We start from the raw sequence: 22,857 nt of genomic DNA, 5'->3' as shown, positions 1-22,857 counted from the left end.
TTTCTCTGTTTTATTTCTTTTGTAGGCGGCATTGCTGAGAATTTGGCAGAGAAGCTGATTGGTGTGCTGTTTGAAGTCTGGTTACTAGCCTGTTCCCGGTGCTTCCCCACACCACCTTATTGGAAAACTGCCAAAGAGATGGTAGCAAACTGGAGGCATCATTCTGCAGTGGTGGAGCAATGGAGCAAAGTAATCTGTGCCCTTACAGCCAGGTACTGAAAACCTATTGCTTTCCCCCCCATATGTCAGCCTGCCACTGTACGCTAATAATGTAGTTATTTCCATTTTTATGTAGTGTGTTTTAGTAGCATCTCTCCCTTCACCCTCAAAAATCCATCATTTTGCTACAGAAAAAGGGGACTGCTTTTCACTCTCAGGTACCACACTTGACTGTGCCCCATGTATTAAAAATAAGTTTTAAACCTTGGACCTAGTTCTTACTGAGGAGGCAAAAACCTGTGCCTGGGAAGTAATACAGTGGTACCTCCTCGAGTGTCCGGGATCCATTCCGGAGTCCCGAACGCTCGACGAAAGAGACGCTCAACAGAGCATCGCTTTGTGCGTGGAGCAGTTTTGTGCTTCTGCGCATTTGCGAAGCGGCAAACCCAGAAGTAACCTGTTCCGGTACTTCCGGGTTTGCCACGGACGTCCGCCGAAATGGACAATCGAGGCAGAGGTATGACTGTATTTCACAATATAGGTCAGAGCTCCTATGATGGAATGCTCCACCATATATTAAAAAAAAAATGCCTGCACATAGTAAATTGACATGTCAGGGAGAAGCCTGCATTCTGACTTCGGGATTACCAGCTCAATGAGAACTTGGCATCAGTGTCCTGTCCAGCCTGGAATGCATATCATTGTTGGTCAATGAACTGAGGTGGAGAGAAGGGGCTCTTTGCAGTGTGTGTTTTTGTTTTTATTTTTAAGGAAGACCTGAAATAGACCTAATCTATCTGATCTTATTTTAATGAAAGGCAGTGGCTGAGAGAACACTCTCAACATTTTTGTTCTCCTTTGTTTCTGTTTAACATCCTGATCCAAAGCGTGAACTCTTTGACAACTGACATAACCAGACAGTATTTGTTTCTGGTATAGCTTTTTCTTGTCTCTCTTGTATGTAGAAAATGGCAAGCTCTGTGTCTCCCTTGCACAAAACACTTCTTTGCACATATTTTGGTTTCTCTGTTGTCCCTATTTGTATCTGGAGTCAGCTTTTTTTTTTTTTTGGATGCGGGAACTGCAGCATTAATTCAACTCTTTATTAGGTTGAAAATAGCATACTTTCTGGGCAAACCACATGTCAAAAATGATAGAAAGAGCACAATTATAATATCTCATGTTGATGGTTGGGGAATGGTTTGGATGACACATGGGCTTCTCTCCACTGGCCTCCACCAGTGAGGTGGATTCCAACCTGGAGGAAGCCCCATTACTTCACCATAGTGAGAGGGAAGCAGATATCTCCAATGAAATATGGATGCATCGTTTATAATTAGGCAGAGTGAAATCATGCAGAACTACAAACTCACCGTTAGTCTGACTTTTCCTCCAGATTGCTACGTTTTACATACGGGCCGTCGTTCCCGCCTTTTAAAATCCCTGATGAAGATGCCAGTCTGATTCCTCCTGAAATGGATAATGAGTGTGTTGCCCAGACGTGGTTTCGCTTTTTACATATGCTGAGGTACTGTACATAAGAAAAAGCATGCAATGTTACTAGTGTATTTATCAAAATTTGATACGTTATATATGTGAATGAGTCCTCTAGGGGGTGTGGTTTATTGGAATCAGATGCCCTAGTTGTGGAAGGGGTGTATAATATTGTGGCAGATAATGCCTCACAGGTGCCTGTGACAAGATCCGACTCATAGTAGGATCAGTTACTAGCTCTGTCTGTCTAGTTTGCATGTGATAGAGATACAGTAGTACCTCTACTTGCATTCACCTCCCGTTACGTATCTTTTGGGATATGTACGCGGCAAACCCAGAAGTGTTTTTCTGGTTTTCGTCCCACGCGCATGTGCAAAAGCGCTAAACCGCGCCATGCGCAGAAGCAGCACCTCCGGTTGCGAATTCCTCAGGATGCAACTAGAGCTCTGGAATGGATCCCGTTCGCAACCAGAGGTACCACTGTACAGTCATTCTGGAATTTATTACCTGATACTTGTTTGTCTTCAACTATTCTCCTGAACACTATGTATAGTTTTGCCCTTCAACATTTCATTCATGGCTTCAAATACTTTTCGTTTGCAATTCTGTATACCCTTCATTTTGGTTCCCTTCAGATATTTAGCAGCTACAGACACTGAGTAGCCTATTTTTATGTACCTTAGTGCTTCCTTGTCTCTTCAGTTGCATGGGGTCTTGCAATACTGTCTCATTTCATACTCCTCAGCTGGAGGCAAAGATCATGTGCCCCAGGGTAACTGCTGCTTATAGCACTTTTAATTTGCAAAAGACTTCAGCATTTTTGTTTGCTGGGTGTAGTTGATCACTGTTCTTATAAACAGATGCTGTCAACTTCTTTAAAACTTCCATAAAAGTTAAAGCAACTTTGAAAAGTAGTGTGAGAGAAGGTAGGTAAATAATAATAGGAAGTGGATACATGTGAAATATTCGAAAGTGGCAAACATAGTACAATGATTTGTCTATCTTTTAATTGGTAGGTTTAATCTCAACTCGTATCAGAGCTTTTTTTTTTAAAAAATGAACATTTTAAACTTTCAATATTTAGTGTATTTTACTTTTTACATCTGTTAAATGTATTATGATTAAACAGAGTCTTTTCTCTCCCTTGTAGTAATCCTGTGGATTTGAGTAATCCAGCAATTATAAGCTCAACTCCCAAATTTCAGGAACAGTTCCTGAATGTGAGTGGAATGGCTCAGGAATTGAATCAGTATCCCTGCCTTAAACATCTGCCTCAAATATTTTTTCGTGCTATGCGTGGGATCAGTTGCTTAGTGGATGCATTTTTAGGTAACATTTTCTACTCTTAATTTATAGGATGTTACTTGCCTTTTGTAAGCAACTCAAATAGATGTTAATACTTTGTATTGGTACATCTAATATTTCAGATGTTTGTCTGCGGGGCTGTTTGTGTTAATCATCATTTTCTCCTTGTCATCTGTGCAGCAACTGTATTCTATTTTCATCAGTTGGGGACCAGTGACATCTGGACCAAATTGAGCTCCCAGTTCTGGTATCATCTGCCCCTCTCACCTATCCAACCCCACAATCTCAAAATAGGTTTGGATGAACAGCTTTGGGGGCAATGAGGCCCTTGCAACAAGATATTGGGGTTTGATCTGCAACCTGCCCTATTCCCTTTTTGGAGTGGTCCCCAGCAAAACTAATTCCTAAATAGGGCTCCCATATCTTGCTTAGAGGTACTGAAAAGTAATTGATAATATGTTCAGCTAGATGCCTTAAAACCTGTCATGATTTCAACTTGTTACCTCCAATAGAATTTCATTCTCAGGACTTTCTCAGCAGTTGTGTTTGGTGTTAATTAAAACTGCCTCTTCTTGTGAAACCATAAATGATTTTATTAAATATTCATTTTCCTGAAAAACTGCTTTATGGAAATGTTTCCATTGCAGTACATAATATAGTAGCAATATAATTTCCTTTTTCTCCAGGAGTTGCTGTCTTTACAACCAGTGGGTGTGAAAGATTATCCAGATATGGTATTAAAACTTGTTGGACTCTCCTGGGTGACAAGAATCTGGGGCAGGGGTGATGATTTTAACAGTGGTTGGGGTTTGCATCAAATCCTGGAAAGCTGCAGTATTCTGTCATGATAGAAATTTTCTATTAAATTGATGTGGTTCTTCTTAAAGACAATGCTTCAAAAGTTTCTAGTTCTATTTTAAAAAATGGTTGGCATACAGATACTCTTGCAACAAAAAATCTGCTTGGTTGCAGCATTATGGGTTACGCATTTTAAATATGAACAGTAGGTTGGTCGTTTAAAAAATAACCACCACCCAAATTGTTTGTATCTCTTGCAATATGGTATAAGTCTCTCTCACTGTAACAAGCAGACGTGCTATTTTAAAAATGTAACTTTAATACCTTGTCTATGATTAAATATGTGAGGTCTTGCAATTAAGGGGTTGAATCCAATGTAGTCCTAAGTAAGTCACTCGGTTAATGCAAGCATTTTGTGCAGATTTGGAGACAACCTGAGGGCAGTGGGTGGGGGAAGTCTGTTGTGTAAATCCTTGCGCTAATGGAACGTGTGCATTGGATACCACCCAACCTTTCTACTGAGATTCGTCTATATGCAGATTTATGACACAGCTGTGATAAAATGATCTCTGTCTTGAAGCTGGGCTGATGGATATTGGATTATGGAGAATTGATTATTTAATTTTTATACTGCTAAATATATTTAAAATATATCTATAAGCAGTGTACAAAAAACTGAAGGAACAACTGACAACTTAAAATACTACAAAAATACACAGTTACATATAAAAATGTTACATTCATATAAAGTTACATAAATCAATATCGGTTCTTTTCCTTCCTAACACACCCTCCCTCTCAGCCTCCAGGTTCTCACCTAGGGTCCATACAAACTCTCAGCTTACCCACAAAAGTCTCACAATAAGAACAGTTCTTGGAAACAGTGAACATTGTCCTAGTCTCTTATTCTAGACTTGCTCTTTATGGGCAGGCCCAAGGTGCATACCCACAGCTGTGTCCCATCCGCTGCATGCTCCACACCCAGTTCCAGGTATAGCAGGCCCTGTTGAGTTTTCCAGAGGGTCCAAAGATAGGAAAAGCCCTCCCACCTCACTCACAGCTCTTTCTTTGTACTCTGTCCTCTCCTCCTCTTCCAGCTGCCGGAGAAAGTGGACTCTTTAAGAAAAGTACAGTAAACTGAACAGTGTGGTCCTTCTACTTTGAGGAATGCTGTTTAAAGCCTGTTGCAGTATGAGAGAGAGCGCTTCTTCTTAATTATGAGGAAACCGTATAATTCATATTAACGTGGCCATTTAATTTAATTTTTATTTTTAATAACAGAGTCTGAATTCTTGGATGAATTGTTCCTCATAACAGAATACTGCTTCTTTGTTTATGAAATGTAGCACAGTTCCTTTTCAATTGTGCTAATCATTGTACCAAGGCAGATGGAAGAGTACTGCCAATCACACACTTGTAAATTGCCTCTGTCCTCTTATTATCCATTACTTAAGGTTGTTTTTTTTCTGATATTCTGCTTGTCAGTGAAGAACTGTTGTATGAATAGCATGCACTTGTGACCTGAAAATGTTATAGAACTGTGGGTATTTAACAAACCTGAGTCCTTCGTGCATCATGAATAGCGCTTACCTTGATGCAGATGCTTTATACTCCCCCATGAGTAATACTGAAATGTTGAAAACAGAACAAAGAGAATAATTTGCCTGAGAGGGAGATGCAAGAGAGCACTGAGGCCTTGTTATGTAATGTTGCAATGCTATTTACAGTTAGCTGGGAGTGTAGGATAGTATAGGTTTGGGGAATGTCAGGTTGGCAGTGGGCCTGTGATGCATGAGAATTCACCAAAATGAGAGATATGAAACTGCAGGACCCTTTTTAGTAACTTTACCTTCTATACTAATCTCTGCTACTACAAATATCTGTGTCACCATTCCCTGTATGTGTACTTTTCTTACAATAAACAAGTGTAGAGGGCCCTCCAAAATATTAATAAGATCAACATTTGCCTGCCTATTAATTATTGTGAAAGAACTGTTTGAACTAATTGCCTCTCAAAGATAAGTATTGTTTTTATTGTCATTTTGCTTTCCAAAGGATTAAATGAGATATCCGGTGTAACGGTGGCACAAAAGAAATTAGCATTTGTGTTGTTTCACTAGTGATTTCTGTTTGTGCAAGTGGTTGCACAAACGCTTCTTTACCGAGTAGCACACAATAACGTTATAAACAATGTGCCCTAGCAGTTAGCAGTATCTTTCAGAAGTAGAAATCGGCCATTTGATACACCAATTGCAGAAGGTTGAAAACAGGGCTTCCACTAGGGGCAGACAAACCAGGAACAGGGCTTAGACAAAGAGCCGCTAAGCCAAACTGTGTGTTAGTTCACAGCAACACAGTGGCAGCAGGACCAAAGCTCCAGGAATGTACATGTTTGCTTGTTAGCACTAAGCTATGGTTTGGCTTAACATTATGCCTGACTCAAGCTGGAGGCTTGTCTGGGAGAGATAAGCTGCGAGCCTGGATTTAGACATCATGCTGAGCCAAACTTGCAGCAAGACTAGATGAGGAGCAAATCTGTTGTAGTCTGCTCCCGAGGAACCTGTGTGCTTGCTTGATAGCACTAAGCCACCATTTGGCTTAAGCTTATATTCCTTAGCTATCTTAGTTTAATGCAAAGAGATTTATCCTTTAAAAAAAAAAGTCAATTGCAGCCTGTTTCTGCTAGATCAAAATGAACTGACAGTGGCAATAACATGGCTGGAAAGAAAGTGGCTTTCGGGCGGCCTTTGTTCCTCTTTGCTTCCTGTTGGTCTTCTTATTCTTCCCACTTTTTAGGTGCAAATGTGCATGTTTCTCCCTTTTGAAAGGTAAGCAGCAGTCTTGTATGTAGTTACCTAAATCCTTTCCTCGATCACTTTCCAATCTTAACTAAAAACTAATTTCAAAACGAGATATTTTTTAACACTGGTGCTGGTATGGGAGGAATTAATGGTTATGTGTGTGTTACTACTTTGCTGTTTGAATGCCCAGTGCGTTGGATTTTAAAAGACCTTAATGCTGAGATTCCCCTTTTTCTTTCAGGTATTTCAAGGCCTCGGGCAGATAGTGCTCCGCCCACACCAGTAAACAGATTGAGCATGCCCCAGACCACAGCTGTCAACACAACTCCACCTCACAACCGAAGGCATCGAGCTGTAACTGTAAATAAGCCAATGCTGAAAAACAGCACAGTGAGTATTTACACTTACTAAAGGAATGGTTTTATATGGTTTATGTAAGAGAAGGTTGTGTTGTCAGACATGACTGAGTATATGACTTTTCAAAAATTATTCTCTAATGGGATTATTCCCATCTCTCATTCCAATAGGCTAACACCGCTCACGCTTCCAAAGTACAACACCAGCCATCTTCCACTTCTCCACTATCGAGTCCAAACCAGACTAGTTCTGAGCCTCGACCGCTTCCTGCTCCCCACAGGCCAAAAGTCAACAGTATATTGAACCTCTTTGGATCGTGGCTTTTTGATGCAGCCTTTGTTCACTGTAAGCTTCATAATGGAATTAACAGAGACAGCAGTATGACTGGTAAATATTGCCTTTCCATTCTGTACACTCCCTTCCTCCTTTGCTGGCACTTCCTACCTGCAAGATTAACTCCTCTGGCTAACCAAAACAGAAATCTGACAAAGCAGCATGATTAACTGATGTCCAATATCACGTTAACCTCTTGCTTTTCTGCATAATATAGGAGCTAAAGTAGCTAATTTGTGGTTGGGTCAAATGTTACTGCAGAAACGAAATTTAAGATTTGCCCACATGTTAGCCTGAAGAATATAATAAAGCCGAGGGAAGCCGAGAAAAGCATTAAAAAGCACCACTTTGGGAACAATTTCCCATACTTTGAATCACTTAAAGCAGTTGATTAGTACGGGTGGCAGGCAAGCATCATAACAAGACCTGCCTGCATTATTTGGTCTTTGTTTAACTTTACTTTTGAGAGATAATTAGTTTAGTTTTCATAAATGGCCCCACAGTGCATTCCAGTGGTTGGTCAAATACTTGAACTTCAAGGGTTCTGTAAGTTGTAGCTTTCAAATCTCCCTAACTACTGCACCAATTTCGTTTTTTGTTTTCTCATTGTTTTCCTAATTTCTGTTTTCGGAGCTATCCCTAGACACATGACAGAGGTGATCTCCAACTGAGATAAATGAGTTCATTGCAGCAAATGTGTTGTGTTGGGGTTCTTTGCAGGAAACAAAAAGGCTTGTTGTCACGATCATATTATGCCAAAGTTGAATTCCTTGTTGCTCTGCCATGAAATGTGCTATCTGAATAAGACAATTCATAATAGCAAGGACTAGTGGTAAAGGTGGGGTTTCAAGTCTAGCTAGTTTACATAACTTTCATTAACATCTTACAGCCTGTCTGTTCCCACGTGTGTAGAAAATATATGTCTGTCCTGGTGAATGGCATGTGTAGACCCAAGGAGCTTTAGTGGAGAATGAATTCCAGTAGTCCACAGGGCTTGCACAAGGGCAGCTCAGTTGCCTTTAGGAAATCAAAGCAAAACCACATATTACATCCTCTAGATGTTGTCCGCTTTACCATATAGATTTAATAGAAATCATATACAACTGTGAATTACTAACTATTGGGTTGAAAGAAAATTTTTATCTCTAAAATTTCACACATTGATCTATTCTCTCTCTTTTGAGATCTTGAGGCTTATTTAAAAGTGTTATAAAACGCTTTTGCAAGTGTTTGATCCTATGATGAAAATATAAAACAATTACTGAGTGCAAATGTCAGCATTTCATTAGTCAATATCACTTTAGTTTGCTTTCCTAGCACTCAGATTATATTGAGAAATCTGGCTTTAGGGAGGCATGTTTACTAGAGTATTGAGAGCCATGTTGTCTTTTCTATGTATTGGCCATTTTTCATTACTTCATCTAAATTTGATTCAGTAATTACAGTTCTATTTTGATGTTGTCGAGGCAGTAGCAGTACCATCTTGTTTTTCACTCTCCAAAGAAATATGTGGTGCATAAGGAACTCTTGATAAATTGCCACACATCTTTCTCTGTCCTAGATTTATTGATATAACATGCCCATGGGGTATTGTGGAGCACGTGTCCATGATTCATAATTTTCACTTGTGTGTTATCTCCACTTTGTAGTCCTGTATCTCCTTAGTTCTTAATTAAGGGGTTCTGGTCCAGTGGTAGACCCCATGCTTTATTATTTGTTTGTTTCAATTCGTATGCCACTTTTCCATATAAATGTGCCCAGGGCCACTCACAATATGGCAACAAAAAACCTCCAAATAAATACATCATTCAGTAATACTTTAAATTCAAATTCACTTCAAAAAATAAAATAAAAAATATGACAGCCCAAATGATTCAGCTTGATAATATGGATATTATAATATTTTAACTTCATTATAGAATAAATTATAAATCATTAAAGCAAGTAAATTGATACCAGGAAGTTAAAACATATAAACCATAATGATGAACATTTCCAGTAGTTAGTACACGGCAGTGCTAGTAAATAAAGTGCATAATTTTTTTTCTATAGAGTGTACATCATACCTAGCAGCTTGGTCATATACTCTTAAAGAATCACCTCTCATTCATCCTTGCAGGGAGCCACAATTTTGTTGAGAACAGATGGCTTCAATCACCTCTTTCAGTCTGGCTTCTCACCCCAAACTGCCATTAAAGCTATCAGAAAAGCACAGAAATTTAGATTGTGTATATGAAACAAGCACACCTCTTACATGGGGAGGCCTCACCCAGCATTCCTCCCTTTCCTGTCCCAAAGAATGAGATCTGTAACTAACAAAACAATGAGAGTGCTCACCCACTGCCTTCTGAGGCTTCCCAAACTTCTGGCTTCATTTAAAACAAAACAACATAGGCGTATATACTGCTGTGATACCCAAAGGGAGACTTGTGACCTTCCAAGGCCCCCCTAAATTTGTCCATTAAAAAAGCTTTTAATAAAAAAATTAACAGACCAATTCCACAGTCCCCTGCTGTGATTCTGTAATGCCAATTTTGGGAGGAGAACTGCCCAAGACCACTTTAAATTTGTCAATAATAATAATAATAATAAATTGTCCACAGCCACTCCTACACTTTGGTCACACCCACTTTTGGACTTTGTCCATGCCATCTCCCTTTATCATTGAAACATTACTTTGTTCCAATATTTCGATCTAGTGAGAGTTGTGTGTCTTTCGCACCTGCCGAATTATAGTGGAAAACTTAAATTGAGTGTTTCATCACTTTGCAGTGTTACCTGTCTACTCATTTTCACAATCACGTACTGTTTGGAATAAACTTTCCCCCTTCAGTGTAGCCACTATTTTTTTTATTTTTTTTATTTTATTTTATTTTATTTTATTTTATTTTATTTTATTTTATTTTATTTTATTTTATTTTATTTTATTTTATTTTATTTTATTGCTTCAAAGATTCTTTGTCATTTGACCCTTCAGCAGTAGACTAGAAAATGAATCATGCATTGATGAAAAAAATTCCCTGATGTTGATGTCTTTTTGTAACCCTTGCATCTGAATAGACAAGCAGTTGTGGCCAATGCAAAGCAAGCAGTTGCTTAAAAGAAGCATTGGACTTTTGCTGTAGGAGGTGTAGAAGTGCAATTCAAAACACCTCTACAGTAGAATATGGAAGGTACCTGTTGACAGCAGCTACAGATTGCAGAACCCTTGAAGAAACAGAGGAAGAGCCCTCACTTTCTATCTGAATTATTCTCATATTCTTAAGGGTTGCAGGGAACCCTTTGATAGAACACAGAGAAACTAGATGGCCGTTCACACAATATTTGAAGCCAGGTGGGATGGGGTGGGGTTTGGGGGAGAGAAGCTGTGACCCAGATGTTGAAATGTAATTCCCATCATCCTTGCCTGATAGACAGGCTGGCTGGGGGCTGATAGAAGTTAGAATCCAACAATATCTGGAGGGCCACAGGTTTACCATCCATGTGGGAACTGCTTTGTACAAATAGTTATTTGGGATTCATTGAAAACAAGCAGTGGGTTGTAGCAGGCTACGTTTTACTCATAGTAGAGCCATTGAAATTAATGGACCTAAATTAGCTATGTCTCTTAATTTCTGAACAGGGCTAACATTGAATTCAACTCAGCACCTCCCCACTCCCACATGAATCCCTTTTCATGATTGGTGACACTACAATGGGAAAAATCTTCCAATGCCATCTACAAAGCCAAGCAAGGCACTTGGCTGTTTTTATACTAAGAAACTAGCAGGCTGAAACAACGAGTTTCTAAGATTATTTGCAATCTTCTAGCTTTCCCTTTTCCACAAAGTGAGGATAAGCCTGAGTTCCATTCTACCCTGTACTTCTTTTGACTAAAAGGAAATGGTTGGGCCATCTTGTATGGAAATTTCATATAAGTAATGTGTGGGTGAGCTGGTTGCTTGTATTTTTTTCTCCTCCACCCCCAATGATTTCCTTCTAGTGCAGATTTTCAGCTGGTGGTATATGAAATAAAGCAAAATACTGCCTGAATTGTGAAGGGGCAATATTTCTACTACAAATATTGAATGTACATTAATATAGATACCTAACCCTTACAGCAGTATATTTTTTCTAACTTTTGTTCATTGTTCTGCATGAAATCATAATTTTAGACCCTAATGCTAATTTCCTGTGTGTTTAACAAGCCTACTAGACCATAAGCTTTGAATCAGTTTTTCAAAAACCTAAAAAGCTGCTTAACTTGTTGTTACAATTTCACCATCTTTAAAGTATTTTATAACTACTGCTGTCCTTTGATTTGTTTCCATTTTATTTCTATTATCTTGCAGCATCTTTTATCCAAATTCTTCTTTCTTATAAATCTTGTAAGTAGGAACTAGTAGCTTCTCTTTAATTGCAGTCATTTTTTTATTTTTTCCATAATCCCATTTTTTTTTTAAATTTTTATCATCATCATCCCTTGTAGCTTTTGCTCTTTACATGGGAAAGACAAATAACTGTGTGTGGCTTTTTAAATGGGGAAGATTGTTGGCAAAAGCAAATTAATCTGCCTGAATCAGTCCCATCATTTTCTGTACTCTAGTCTGTGATCATGTCATGAATTTAAGGACTTTGCACTAACCGTGTTCTTTTCTTAAAGCTTATTTTTATACAGAACTAGTATTTTGATTTGTATGCATTTTGCATGTAGTTCCCCCCCTAATTATAATAATTTGCTGGGTAGTTTATTCAGGACAAAAATGGCTCATGGGAAGACGCATAAAGATTTGGGCTTAGCTTTCTAAAAGATTTTTTATTTTAAAAAAATCAGTGAAGAATTTTAAAAAAAACAACAATACATCTGACCTTGGCATGCTTCTAAATTGTCAATCTGTAAAATTTGTAACATTCAACAAAATCATGAGCAGAGCTTCTGTTTGTAAGACTAGCTGATTTAGGCTGCAATCCTATGCACACTTACTTGCGAGCAAGTCTGATTTGAATTCAGCGAGACTTCCTTTTGAGTAAACATGCTTAGGATCAGACTGCAAATGACTTGTGCCCGGAGTTCCCTTAATAGCGTAGGCTTGTTCTTACTTAGTTGCTTTAGGATTGGTGGAATTAGACTTGTGAATGTCGATCCAATTTTATAATTGGATTATAAAATTCTCTAGAAATTTCAAAGCAGCTTTCAGAAATCGGGCAAACCACTATGGAAATGACATTCTTCTTGACCACTTCCTCCTATCTGGCTGACAATGAGAATTTTTTTGTATAGGGCATCACTGACAATATAGGATTATAAATGTATGAAACTAGACTTTTGTTGAGGAAAAGATAGTCAGAGCTTCTGGGTGGATTTTAAAATAAATTGATTGAAGAGATTCAGGCACAGCTTCTACATATGCTCAGGAGCTTCCATCTTTGCTCTTAGCTTCTGAGGTCCCACCTTTCCATCACCCCTCGTGCTTCTCACAAAAAGGAATCCAGAAGGTGGTAGGGCTATGGGGCAGTCTCTGATAGAGCGTGAAGATCTGTAGACCAAAAGGGGGCATCTTTATACGAATGTGGAGGGCACCAGCATTTTCTGTAGGGCTGTGGATCCTAACCCTTCTTCCTGAATAGCACACCCTGCTCATTGGTGATCGTCCCTTTTAGGGTTTTTTTGTTTTTGTTTTAAGCAGCGTGAGAGGAGAAAGTTCTGAAGTCAACCACCCATTATTTTATTTTCCCAAACACGGTTTTCGTTATAATTTGGCCTATGTCTTAAACTCACGAAATTGCAGTCTTAGTTTCTGTAGCACAGATGGTACCTAGAGTAGATTCGTGACGGTGTCAAAAGTTGAAGGGAGATCACTAGGGCATTAAGATCGATTTGTGCTATTGAAAGCGTAGAACTAGCTTTTTGAATGGCAAAGAATTTATGGAGCAGGCTAGGAAAATGAGTGGCCTAGACCTGAAAAAATTATTAGGGGCTCTATTGAGGGACCTCCTTGTTTAATGCATGTTGCTGGGAATGTGAATGGAGTCGAGGCTTCTGTGCTTGGCAGCATGGATTGTGCAGCATAGAATACTGTGGGAAGAGATGATTACACTTGTGCGTGGAGATTAAAGGGATATAATTTCTCACTTCTTACCGAAGTAGTCAAATGATCCCTAAATGCTTTATAAACAGAGGCAGCAACTCAAATGCAATGAACTAGTGGCTTTTATGATGACTACATTTTACTTGATCTTTGTGTCCCAGATCCCATGAGCCTATTGAGTATGTTGACAAATATAATGAAACTCTGTGCTTCTCATTTTGTTTTAGCTATAGCAACACAAGCTAGTGTGGAGTTTCGCCGGAAAGGATCACAAATGTCTGCAGACGCTATGACATCCAATCCCATGTTTGATGCAGGCGAGTTTTCAGACAACTATGAATCGGGCAGAGCAGAGGCATGTGGAACACTTTGTAGGATATTTTGTAGCAAAAAGACTGGGGAGGATATACTGCCAGCCTACTTATCCCGGTAATTATTTAATCTTAATTATCTTCTCAGAAGCCCTGTTCAGGGGAACTGTTCCCGCAGTCTGTCAGCGCATGACATCTGCCAATTAGCTCCGCCCTTGACATCACACACTTGAGGTAGCTTGGCTCCTGGCATTTGTGCATACAGGAAGTACATCTGCAGGGTGAGAGTGCTTGCCGAAGGCTCTCTCCTTGCAGAAGTTTGCATTGTACTTGCAGATGCCAGAGCACAAGGCTAGCAGGAATGTATGATGATGTGGGCAGAGCTAGTTTGCATGGCCCTCCATGCTCATGGATTGAACACATGAGCAGTTCACCTGAGTAGGGCTCGAATCTGCTGCTGAGTATCTGTGTTAGATAAGAAGGGGTTCTACAACTTTTGAAAGCTCCTTTATGCCCAAATGTTGAGGTTGTATCAATCCTAAGTAGGAGACCCATTGAAATTAATGAGTCTCCCCGGTTTAGAGTGAATAAATAAAACAAATCTGGCCAATTGTATGTTTGTAGGATAAGTTACTGTCCTTGCCATTTAGATATAATCAGTCAAAGGGGATGAATAGAAGAGGTTACTTCACAGGTTCCATTTTTCCCCCAGGTGATGAAAATACAGTATTTCACCCACAATGCGCTTTTTTTCTACCTATGGTAGAACTTTAATATGCTGAATGTATACTTGGAAACTTTTAATATAAGGGAAATGGAGCAAATAGAAACACTTTGATCATTATGTTTCAACAGCTGTATTGGACAGTGGAAGAGAGTGGGTACAGTGCAGCTCATCATTATAATTGCCTTTATATTTATATGCATTTAAATACAGAAGCCCATGTTCATTTTTTTTATGTCACTTGGAGAGAATGTTCAACTAAAAGCAAGCAATGCATCTTTATTTGAAACATTAAAATGTTGGGTACAGCTATGTTATGGGTGACAGTAGTAAGACAGAACTTCATATTGAGCTTTCTTCCTATTTTCCATGTAATTTTGAGCAAAATGCTGCGGCATCATATTGTGTATTTCCCCCCATTCTGTATCGCATGGAATACTATGTTTGGGTAACTGTGTTTCAGAAAGAATATTGTAGAACTGGAAAAGGTGCAACCAAAATGATTAGAGAGCTGGAGCAACTCCCCTGTGAGGAAAGCTCAGAGTGTTTGGGCCTTTTCAATTAAGGAAATTTCTTCGATGTCTGAAGATTATTTACACTACTCCAAAATGTTAGAGAGATTCCCTTTATACCCCTGAGAACTGAATGACATTTTGGTACAGAATAAGTAATCAAAATGTCTAAAGGACATTTATTGTGCTGTTCAGCCTGTGCCTTTGCTTAAACAGACAAGGTGACAGATATTGTTATATCCACCTGAAAATGCTTCTGTGCTTCTGACCCAGTCCCAATAGCATTGGATTACAAATGTTTTCTTTCTTACAACTCATTAAGCCTGTCTTTCTCTGCCAGATTTTACATGCTTTTAATTCAGGGTTTGCAGATAGCGGATTCCGTTTGCCATCCGGTTCTGGCTAGTGTTATTCTAAACTCTCCTGCATTATTCTGCTGTGACCTGAAAGGGATTGATGTCTTAGTTCCATACTTTATTTCAGCCATGGAAACTATACTACCTGACAGGTAATTATATATATATATATATATTCATTTTTCTGTTTTCTCTTAGTGAGAGAGAGTGAAAGAGCCTGTCTATGTGGCCTTAAGAAATTATCTAATGCCAGTTTGCTTTTATGTGTTCCCACTTTCTGCTTCATTGACCATGCTGTGAGCGTTCCTATTTTCAAGAAATAGACAGGTAGCCTTGGGAACCAGATTAGCTTTAAGCCATACAAGTGCTTCAACAGACCACATGCATCTTGCCCATGTAACAGTGCAAAGCTTGAAACATATTCAAATTCTGAGGGAATGTTAACTGTTTTAATACCAAGTTGGGGATCTTGCTTTTTAGCTTTAGGCATAAGTACTGCAATCCCCTATGTTGCTTTCTGCTTACGAATTCTTACAATAAAGTGAACACACTGGGCTCTTATGCAAAGCCAGCACTACCAGGACATCAGAAAACCCTGATGCACACACTGACTGTTTATGACATAGGTGAAATTTGTGCAGCAGCTGCTGTCCTTTAAAGTAGGGTGGGTTTTGCTTTGAAATCAAATGTGTTGGTGGCGATTTTGTTTAAAAACTGTTTTTTAATTTCAGGGAACTCTCAAAATTTAAAACATACGTGAATCCTACAGAATTAAGAAGAGCCTCTATCAATATCTTACTCTCCTTGTTGCCACTTCCCCATCATTTTGGAACCATAAAATCAGAGGTAATGAATTAGTTTTTCAGTGACAATTTATAAAGATTTAACTTGGGCTTAATGTAGGATTGTACTTTCAAATCAACAGTTAGGATGAATTACTTCTGCAATGATGTTGATTTTTAAAAACTTCACTGCTGTTGTATAGGGGGAAAAAGAAAGAAATTCACAGAATGGGTAATTATTTGTGGTCTTAACATAAGAGTTCTTGCAGCAGTGAACATATGCTTACAAAGGAACATTTCAGGATTCGAAAAAGTGTATATTACACTGTTACAGTCATTTCTAGTAGAGAGCAGATATGACTGGCAGTGACACTACAATAGGACTCAGGCTAAAATCTATGTTTGTTGGGCATAAATCAGGTTTGTTGAGTGAGAAAATTGTGTTATACTTCATTGATCTGCTGGTTTCATTTTGCTAGAGTTGAATCAAGTCCAATTTTGCAGTCTGTTTAAGGGCTCCGTTTAGCATTCTTCCTGTGTCAAGTTTTTCACTTTCTTTTTTGGGTGGGGCATATATTAGAAAAATTAGATGGGACTAAAGTAGATTTGTGAACTTTGTAAAAGGTCACTAAGAATACATGGTAGTACTGCTAGAGCTAATTCATGCATATGACTACAGATTATAAAAACAATTTATTATTTTTCAGGTTGTTCTGGAAGGAAAATTCAGCAACGATGAGAGCTCATCCTATGATAAACCAGTAACTTTCCTTTCCTTGAAACTGAGGCTTGTGAATATACTAATAGGAGCACTGCAGACAGAAACTGATCCCAACAACACCCAGATGATACTAGGTTGGTATTTCTACTTGATCTGTGGGATGTGCATTTGAAAATGTGCATGCCCTTGGTAGTTTATAGTTTACAGTAGCCTTACCTGAGTGGTGTCACGTTCCAGTGGCAGGAGGCAGAATTTACGAGCGCAGAGAGAAAAACCGCAGCCAGCCAAAGCTTCCATGGTTGAAGGAAACAGCAGCATCATAGTGCCATGGAACTGATTAAGAGGCAGATACAGTAACAAATGTCCAGGAAGCAGAGTGGGGAATGGCCTCGATGTGGCTTCACTCCCTGAGAATAATCCAGACCAAGAGAGTGCCACAAGTATTGGAGTTGGTACCAAACAGTGCTACACGTTGGCTCTTCTGGATCGTGTTATTCCTGGGATCAGAAGAATATTCAAGGATTTTGCCCTTAACCTCCAAGGGGGTGCTCTTCATGTAAATGTTCTAGCCCTACAATAATTTAGCAAGTATTTTAGCAATGACTCCTGTCATTGTAAGGATCATTGCTATGTGAAAAAGAAGAAACAATCAAAGACGTGTGTAAAAGATATTGCATGTTTTGCAGGGGGGCGGCAGAACTCTCGGCACATTTGGACAATGGCTTTGCAAACATATTACTGAGCTGAAGGAATAATTTGGCTTATGGTATGGTATTGGTATGGTGGCCGGGGACAAGTTCTAGAACAGGTAGCATTCTAGTTCAGCCTTGTTTTAAGAGCCACACCTGTTTTGCCTTTAAAACTGAACACCATATTTTTCTGAGAACTCTCTACAGTTTTAGCTCTCGTTGATTACGTTCCTGTGTTAATGTATGCCATTCTCTGTCTCTTTTGTTTTATCTAGTTCTGTATTTCTGGGTAAACCTTCAAAGCTGCCTTTTGCTTTTGGCTTATAATGTTCATATAAATTATATCACTGGGTTAAATTCAAAGCATATACAGTAGATAGGTTTGCAACTTCTGCTGTAACATTCTGCATTATAATTTGCATTCTCCAGGTGCCATCCTTATATAGGCAGGAAGGCACCATCCATACACAAAAGGGAGGTATCAACAGGCTTATTTCAGAGCTGTTCACCGCTAAAAAAACCACAAAGGAGGAACTCCAAAACAGCCCAATGAAGACTGAACATGCTCAGAGCAAGCAGAAGTAAAATGTGGGGGTGGAATGGAGTATCTTAGAGGGAATGGGTGGATGACCAGAATACTAAACTGGTGCATCCCATTCTGCAACATTTCTGTTTTAGGACCCCTTTGTATCATTAGATTTTTTTTTCTTTCCTTATGCTCTAAATTTGTAGTAGCACATAAATGTCTGATCTTTTCAGAACATTCCCTCTGGGCTTTCACTGCAGTAACTTATTTTTAATGCAATCTGAATAAGAATTTTAGTGGAGTTTTTGCAGAACACTCTGGCCTTCATCTTTAAAGGTAGTGAGACCTCAGAGGAATTGAAGGGGTGATGACTGCAATAAGTCATACTCAGCGGGTTTATTCTAACACTGGATTTCATCCAAAAGTGTCTCTTCATCAGCTAAGGTGGAATTTAAGTAAGTGGAAAGGAAGTTTTATAGAAATTTAGTTGAAAGCAAGTTTGTTTAGGGCCAGATTCAACTACTTGGTTCCATAAGTGGAAGCCAGTACAGGGTCTCCTCCTCTCCTCGCCTGCAGCCCTCCCTCCCCCAAGCCTCTCCCAAATCCATTCTAGGAAGTTGGGAGAATGGAACCGATGAGACGATCTCCTTAGTGCTACATTTTATTCTACCCTTAGACTTGTATTATGACATAAAATTTGGATCATGATTGTTAGCTAACAGTATCCAGTTAATGCATCCTGTTAGCGGATGGATTTCCACTTGTGCAATGGGACCTTCCCCCTTCCTCTCTTGCCTGCAGCCTGTAGGATTGGGGGAAACTGTAGAACAGTTATAGCTAAGGTTGGGGTGGGGTGGGGGGGTTCCACTACCCATGGAGAAATCCTTTTGCTGATGGACCATGACTTACTACTGCTTTGCATACAATCCCAAGTGTTAGGTATACCTATATTATTTTTAACTCACTTACAAAAATGCTAAGATGATAAAATGTGAAACAGTAGTAGCTTAGAAACAGCAAAATATAATTTGAAGGTGGGGGACCGAGACTTTCTATTTTCCTAGCAGATTTCCACTGAGCTTCTACTTGGAGTGGGATTCGTCAAACTTTGAAATTTCTTTCCAAGTTGTTATTTACTGTTTCCAAAAACAGGGAGCATATCCTTCCTTTTGCAGGGTGGGGATGGGTGTTACTTGATGGATTTTCACAAAAAGATGAGGTGGGTGTCCATCTGGCCAGTACTACTAAAATACCAATTTGCTAGATGAAACAGAATTTTACCAAAATTTGAGGTAATTCTCACAAAATTCAAAGCAGAGTGTTCGCACGTATATCATTGCCCTTGGATATATTGGTATAAGGGGTGTGTTTTTAAAAAATTGTACATACTTTAAATATAAAATTCTATCATTTTAAACTCTACAGGTGCAATGCTGAACATCGTGCAAGATTCTGCACTCCTAGAAGCCATCGGCTGCCAGATGGAGACGGTAAGATGGGTTGTTTTCCTTGTTTTGGAAAAGGGTGCCAGATTCCTTGTTGGTGTTACATCAGGTTATCGCATAGCCAGAGCACGAAGGATGCCCGACTCAGTTGTGGGAGGGTAATCTTCAGCCCTTCAACAGCCTGTTTTCTAACTTGACAGAATGGCGGCGAGAATACTGTCTTGAAGAGCCACAGTCGCACTAACAGCGGCATTAGCACGGCAAGTGGAGGAAGCACAGAGCCCACTACTCCTGACAGTGAGAGACCAGCGCAGGCTCTGTTAAGGGATTATGGTAAGGAATTGAACTTCTTAAACATTTGCATTCATGCCTTGGTATGCAGTTCCCATTTTTAAAATGATTTTTTTTTTAATGCTAAGGAGATTCCCATTTGAAATAATGTAGACAGCTTGTAGTCCTTAATAATATAAAAAGCAAGGGAAAGAGTGTAATAGATGCTTTATTATGAACTAGCAAAATCATTATGATGGGTTAGTGAGGAAGGATTATGAGTAGCAGTGAGAATGCTGGGAGCATTCCAGCTCTTTATTTAGTCAACCCACCAGTTCCCTTGCTGCAGCTTTTGTGTTCCTTCACCTCAATCCCAGGGACTGCCACCACTGCTTTCTCATTAGACTAAAAGCCTTCAAGATACTGCCTGATAACACAGGATGTAGTTTGGTTTCTCTGAGATGATGCCATTATCCGTGACCTCTTCTGCTCAGCTGCTCCTGTGTCGGAGCACTCTGACCCCATTGCAACTTCAGGGAAGATAAAACTGAATATATCATGTGGTGTCCCAGTTCTTCATTGTTGCTTCAGTTTCATGCACTTTTGTATGTTTCCATCTATCGAAGGCTGATTATGGAGTGTCGGCTAATTGTTGTATGCCATGTTCTAGCGCTCCAGTTTTGTGCCTGCTACAAATGTGTTAAAAAGCAGTGTCCTGCAATTAAAAATTAAAAACTGCAGGAGAGCAGTACAGGATTTGTTTCATCTGCAGCAGTTTTATATGTCTTTCTTCAGCAGTTGAGTTTAACCTGAAATGTCTGTTTTGACAAGAAATGCTTCTGTTTCACATACTTAACCCAGTTTGCTGTGAGATGCTGCTGTTTTATGTGCCTGGGGTTCATAGTGACTACCCAGCTGTCTGGATTTATACATGTCTGAATTTGATAAACCAAAGAGCTCAGTCAAGTGAGGGTTTGAAGCAACCTAGGTGGGTGAAGGCAGGAGACCTCAGACAATCAACTTCCCAGAAAACACAATGGGAGCCTATATTCAAAGTTTAAAGGGAGGAAATTGGCAAACAGGCAGTTCTCCTTCCTCTACACGGAAGATTCCCCACAATTTTACTGGGCAGAAACCTTGCCTTAGGGATACCACCTTTCTTAAGAGCAGCAACCTGTCTCAGCTACTTAAATATTTAAATGGCTCACTCGTGCCACTGCCTGTCCTTAACAGGCAGAAAACTTAGCACCCAGATAAAGTACCAGGTAGGTTATTGAAACACAGGCAGTTGAAGGTCCAGGTAGACTCTTCAGAGACTTTCCCACATTGTGCCTTTCTTGAAGCAATGCAACATGTAAGCTGTTTTTGAACCCAGTTTGATTTTGAACCGGATGCTGTAATGAAGTGACAAAGCCAGTCCATTAATTAAAACCCATACAGGCTGCTTGAAACTGATTATTTGGCTTAGAAATATGGGGATAGTCATGATCAATTGACCCGGTTTTGGACATTCAGCTAAATTGTTGTTGTTGTTTACTACTACTACTACTACTACTACTACTACTACGTGGTTTTTCACCCAAAGGTCTCCAAGCGACTCACAGCAAAGAAAAATATATAATGCATAATGCAATAGGGAAAAGGAGGGGGGAGAATCAAATAATACATGATTTTCAAATCACGAGCTAACTACATGTTAAATGGAAATGAATCCCAGCAGTGTTTTTAAAAAGCAGTGAAGCTTTAGGCAAGGGAAACTTCAAAGTAGAGAAACAGCAGGGTTCTTTCCTAGTCCTTTCCTTGCCCATAATTTATCCGTTGAGGAGGGCAGGGCTTAGCAAAGCCATTTCAGAGAACCGATTTGGAGCAGATAGACAGGATAAAGCTCACTCATTTCTTCTGTGGAGATCCCTCTCTCAGAATTGCTTGGCTTTGCATCAGAACCAGTTCTGTGGATATATAGTTAATGAATATTATTTGTATAGCCCCTTTTCTCTTCAGATCAATTAATACAACTAAACAACAACATTCATTTTGGAATTCAGTTCCATTGTGATCCTATTTTTTTATTTTTTATTTTTGAGCCTAAGCTTATCCTTCCAATAATTTTTTTGAAACACTTAATTCTAACTATGCAGTTTAGAAAGATCAGTTGTCTAGAATTTTATTGTTCTATCCTGAGGGCAGAATTCACATGCTGTAGCACCACATATTGAATGGACAAAGATAAAGATAATGAATTTCCCTTTCTAAATTTTCATGTAAGAAATTTCTGGCCGTAATTAATTGAAATTCTGTTTAAAACTGTAACAAATTGGTTTCCACAAGAGATCTGATTTATTAACATTTATAAAGTGACATTTCCCAGCAGTATTTTACAGCATCAGATACTTTGTTTTCAATGAAGTTCACTCTGACATGTTTAAGTGTCTCTCTTACCAAATAGCCTTAAAGTGCATCTGCAGCTGGCAAAACCTGCTGGATTAACATAGGAAAAACAATGTTTTGGAGACATCAGCCTGAGATATGGAAAGCATTTGTGTTCCCAAAAATTTCTTTATTAATTTCTCAAAACAAAACAAAACCCACATACCTAAATCAGTAAATAACTTCTTTAGTTAACATTCATAGTCTAAAGAAGTTACTTAATCTGTGTGGATTGTGAATGTTTTGCTTCCCAAATGGATGTGTTTTCTGTGTGTACTGTGGCTGCTTGAGCTTCTGCCCGATGGACTGCTTTGCTGACTGTTACTAATGCTTAGTTGTTTTCCCTCCCTGTGGTGTGTGGTATTGGGGTTTATATCCTAGCTCTTCATACAGATACAGCTGCTGGACTCCTGATTCGCAGCATTCACCTGGTAACACAAAGACTCAATGCACAGTGGCGGCAGGAAATGAGCATCTCATTAGCTGCACTAGAGCTTCTTTCTGGTTTGGCAAAGGTGAGCATCAGGCAGTCTGTTGGGCTGTGGGATTTGGGCTCAGGTTTTCTGTCTCTCCCAGCCACAAGTTCTTACCTGATGATAATTGTAGAGAGTTTTGCCACCTCTTTAGTGAAAAGAACATCTGGCAGAGCTGGCAAAAATAATTTGTTCTGCGCTGAGGAGCCAACTCCTCCCACACAGTGTGTGATTTTCGTTTTTCCTGTTGGAAAAGAAATTGCCCTGGATAAATAATTCAAGGTGAAGAGTATGTTTACTGAAATA

At 39.2% G+C, this 22,857-nt stretch overlaps 1 protein-coding gene across 4 annotated transcripts in view; it reads left to right on the top strand.

The window, feature by feature from the left end:
* Window positions 1–22,857, top strand: part of RALGAPB (Ral GTPase activating protein non-catalytic subunit beta) — a 56,700-nt gene that overhangs the window by 16,378 nt on the left and 17,465 nt on the right. Inside the window, exons 5-17 of one of the 4 annotated variants that reach the window (XM_081010365.1) lie at window positions 26–212; window positions 1,556–1,687; window positions 2,804–2,982; window positions 6,799–6,947; window positions 7,085–7,301; window positions 11,579–11,614; window positions 13,543–13,744; window positions 15,203–15,370; window positions 15,950–16,064; window positions 16,708–16,855; window positions 19,362–19,426; window positions 19,582–19,714; window positions 22,472–22,593. In XM_081010365.1, coding sequence (XP_080866491.1) covers window positions 26–212; window positions 1,556–1,687; window positions 2,804–2,982; window positions 6,799–6,947; window positions 7,085–7,301; window positions 11,579–11,614; window positions 13,543–13,744; window positions 15,203–15,370; window positions 15,950–16,064; window positions 16,708–16,855; window positions 19,362–19,426; window positions 19,582–19,714; window positions 22,472–22,593 — 1,853 coding nt within the window. Of the gene's footprint in view, window positions 1–25; window positions 213–1,555; window positions 1,688–2,803; window positions 2,983–6,798; window positions 6,948–7,084; window positions 7,302–11,578; window positions 11,615–13,542; window positions 13,745–15,202; window positions 15,371–15,949; window positions 16,065–16,707; window positions 16,856–19,361; window positions 19,427–19,581; window positions 19,715–22,459; window positions 22,594–22,857 lie in introns of all 4 variants that reach the window. The other 3 variants (XM_081010364.1, XM_081010367.1, XM_081010366.1) reach the window with 3 other exon arrangements.

This window comes from Podarcis pityusensis (genome assembly GCF_964106645.2).
Source record: "Podarcis pityusensis genome assembly, chromosome: 6".
Taxonomy (NCBI): Eukaryota; Metazoa; Chordata; class Lepidosauria; order Squamata; family Lacertidae; genus Podarcis; species Podarcis pityusensis.
This window is presented reverse-complemented; position numbering and strand designations above follow the sequence as displayed.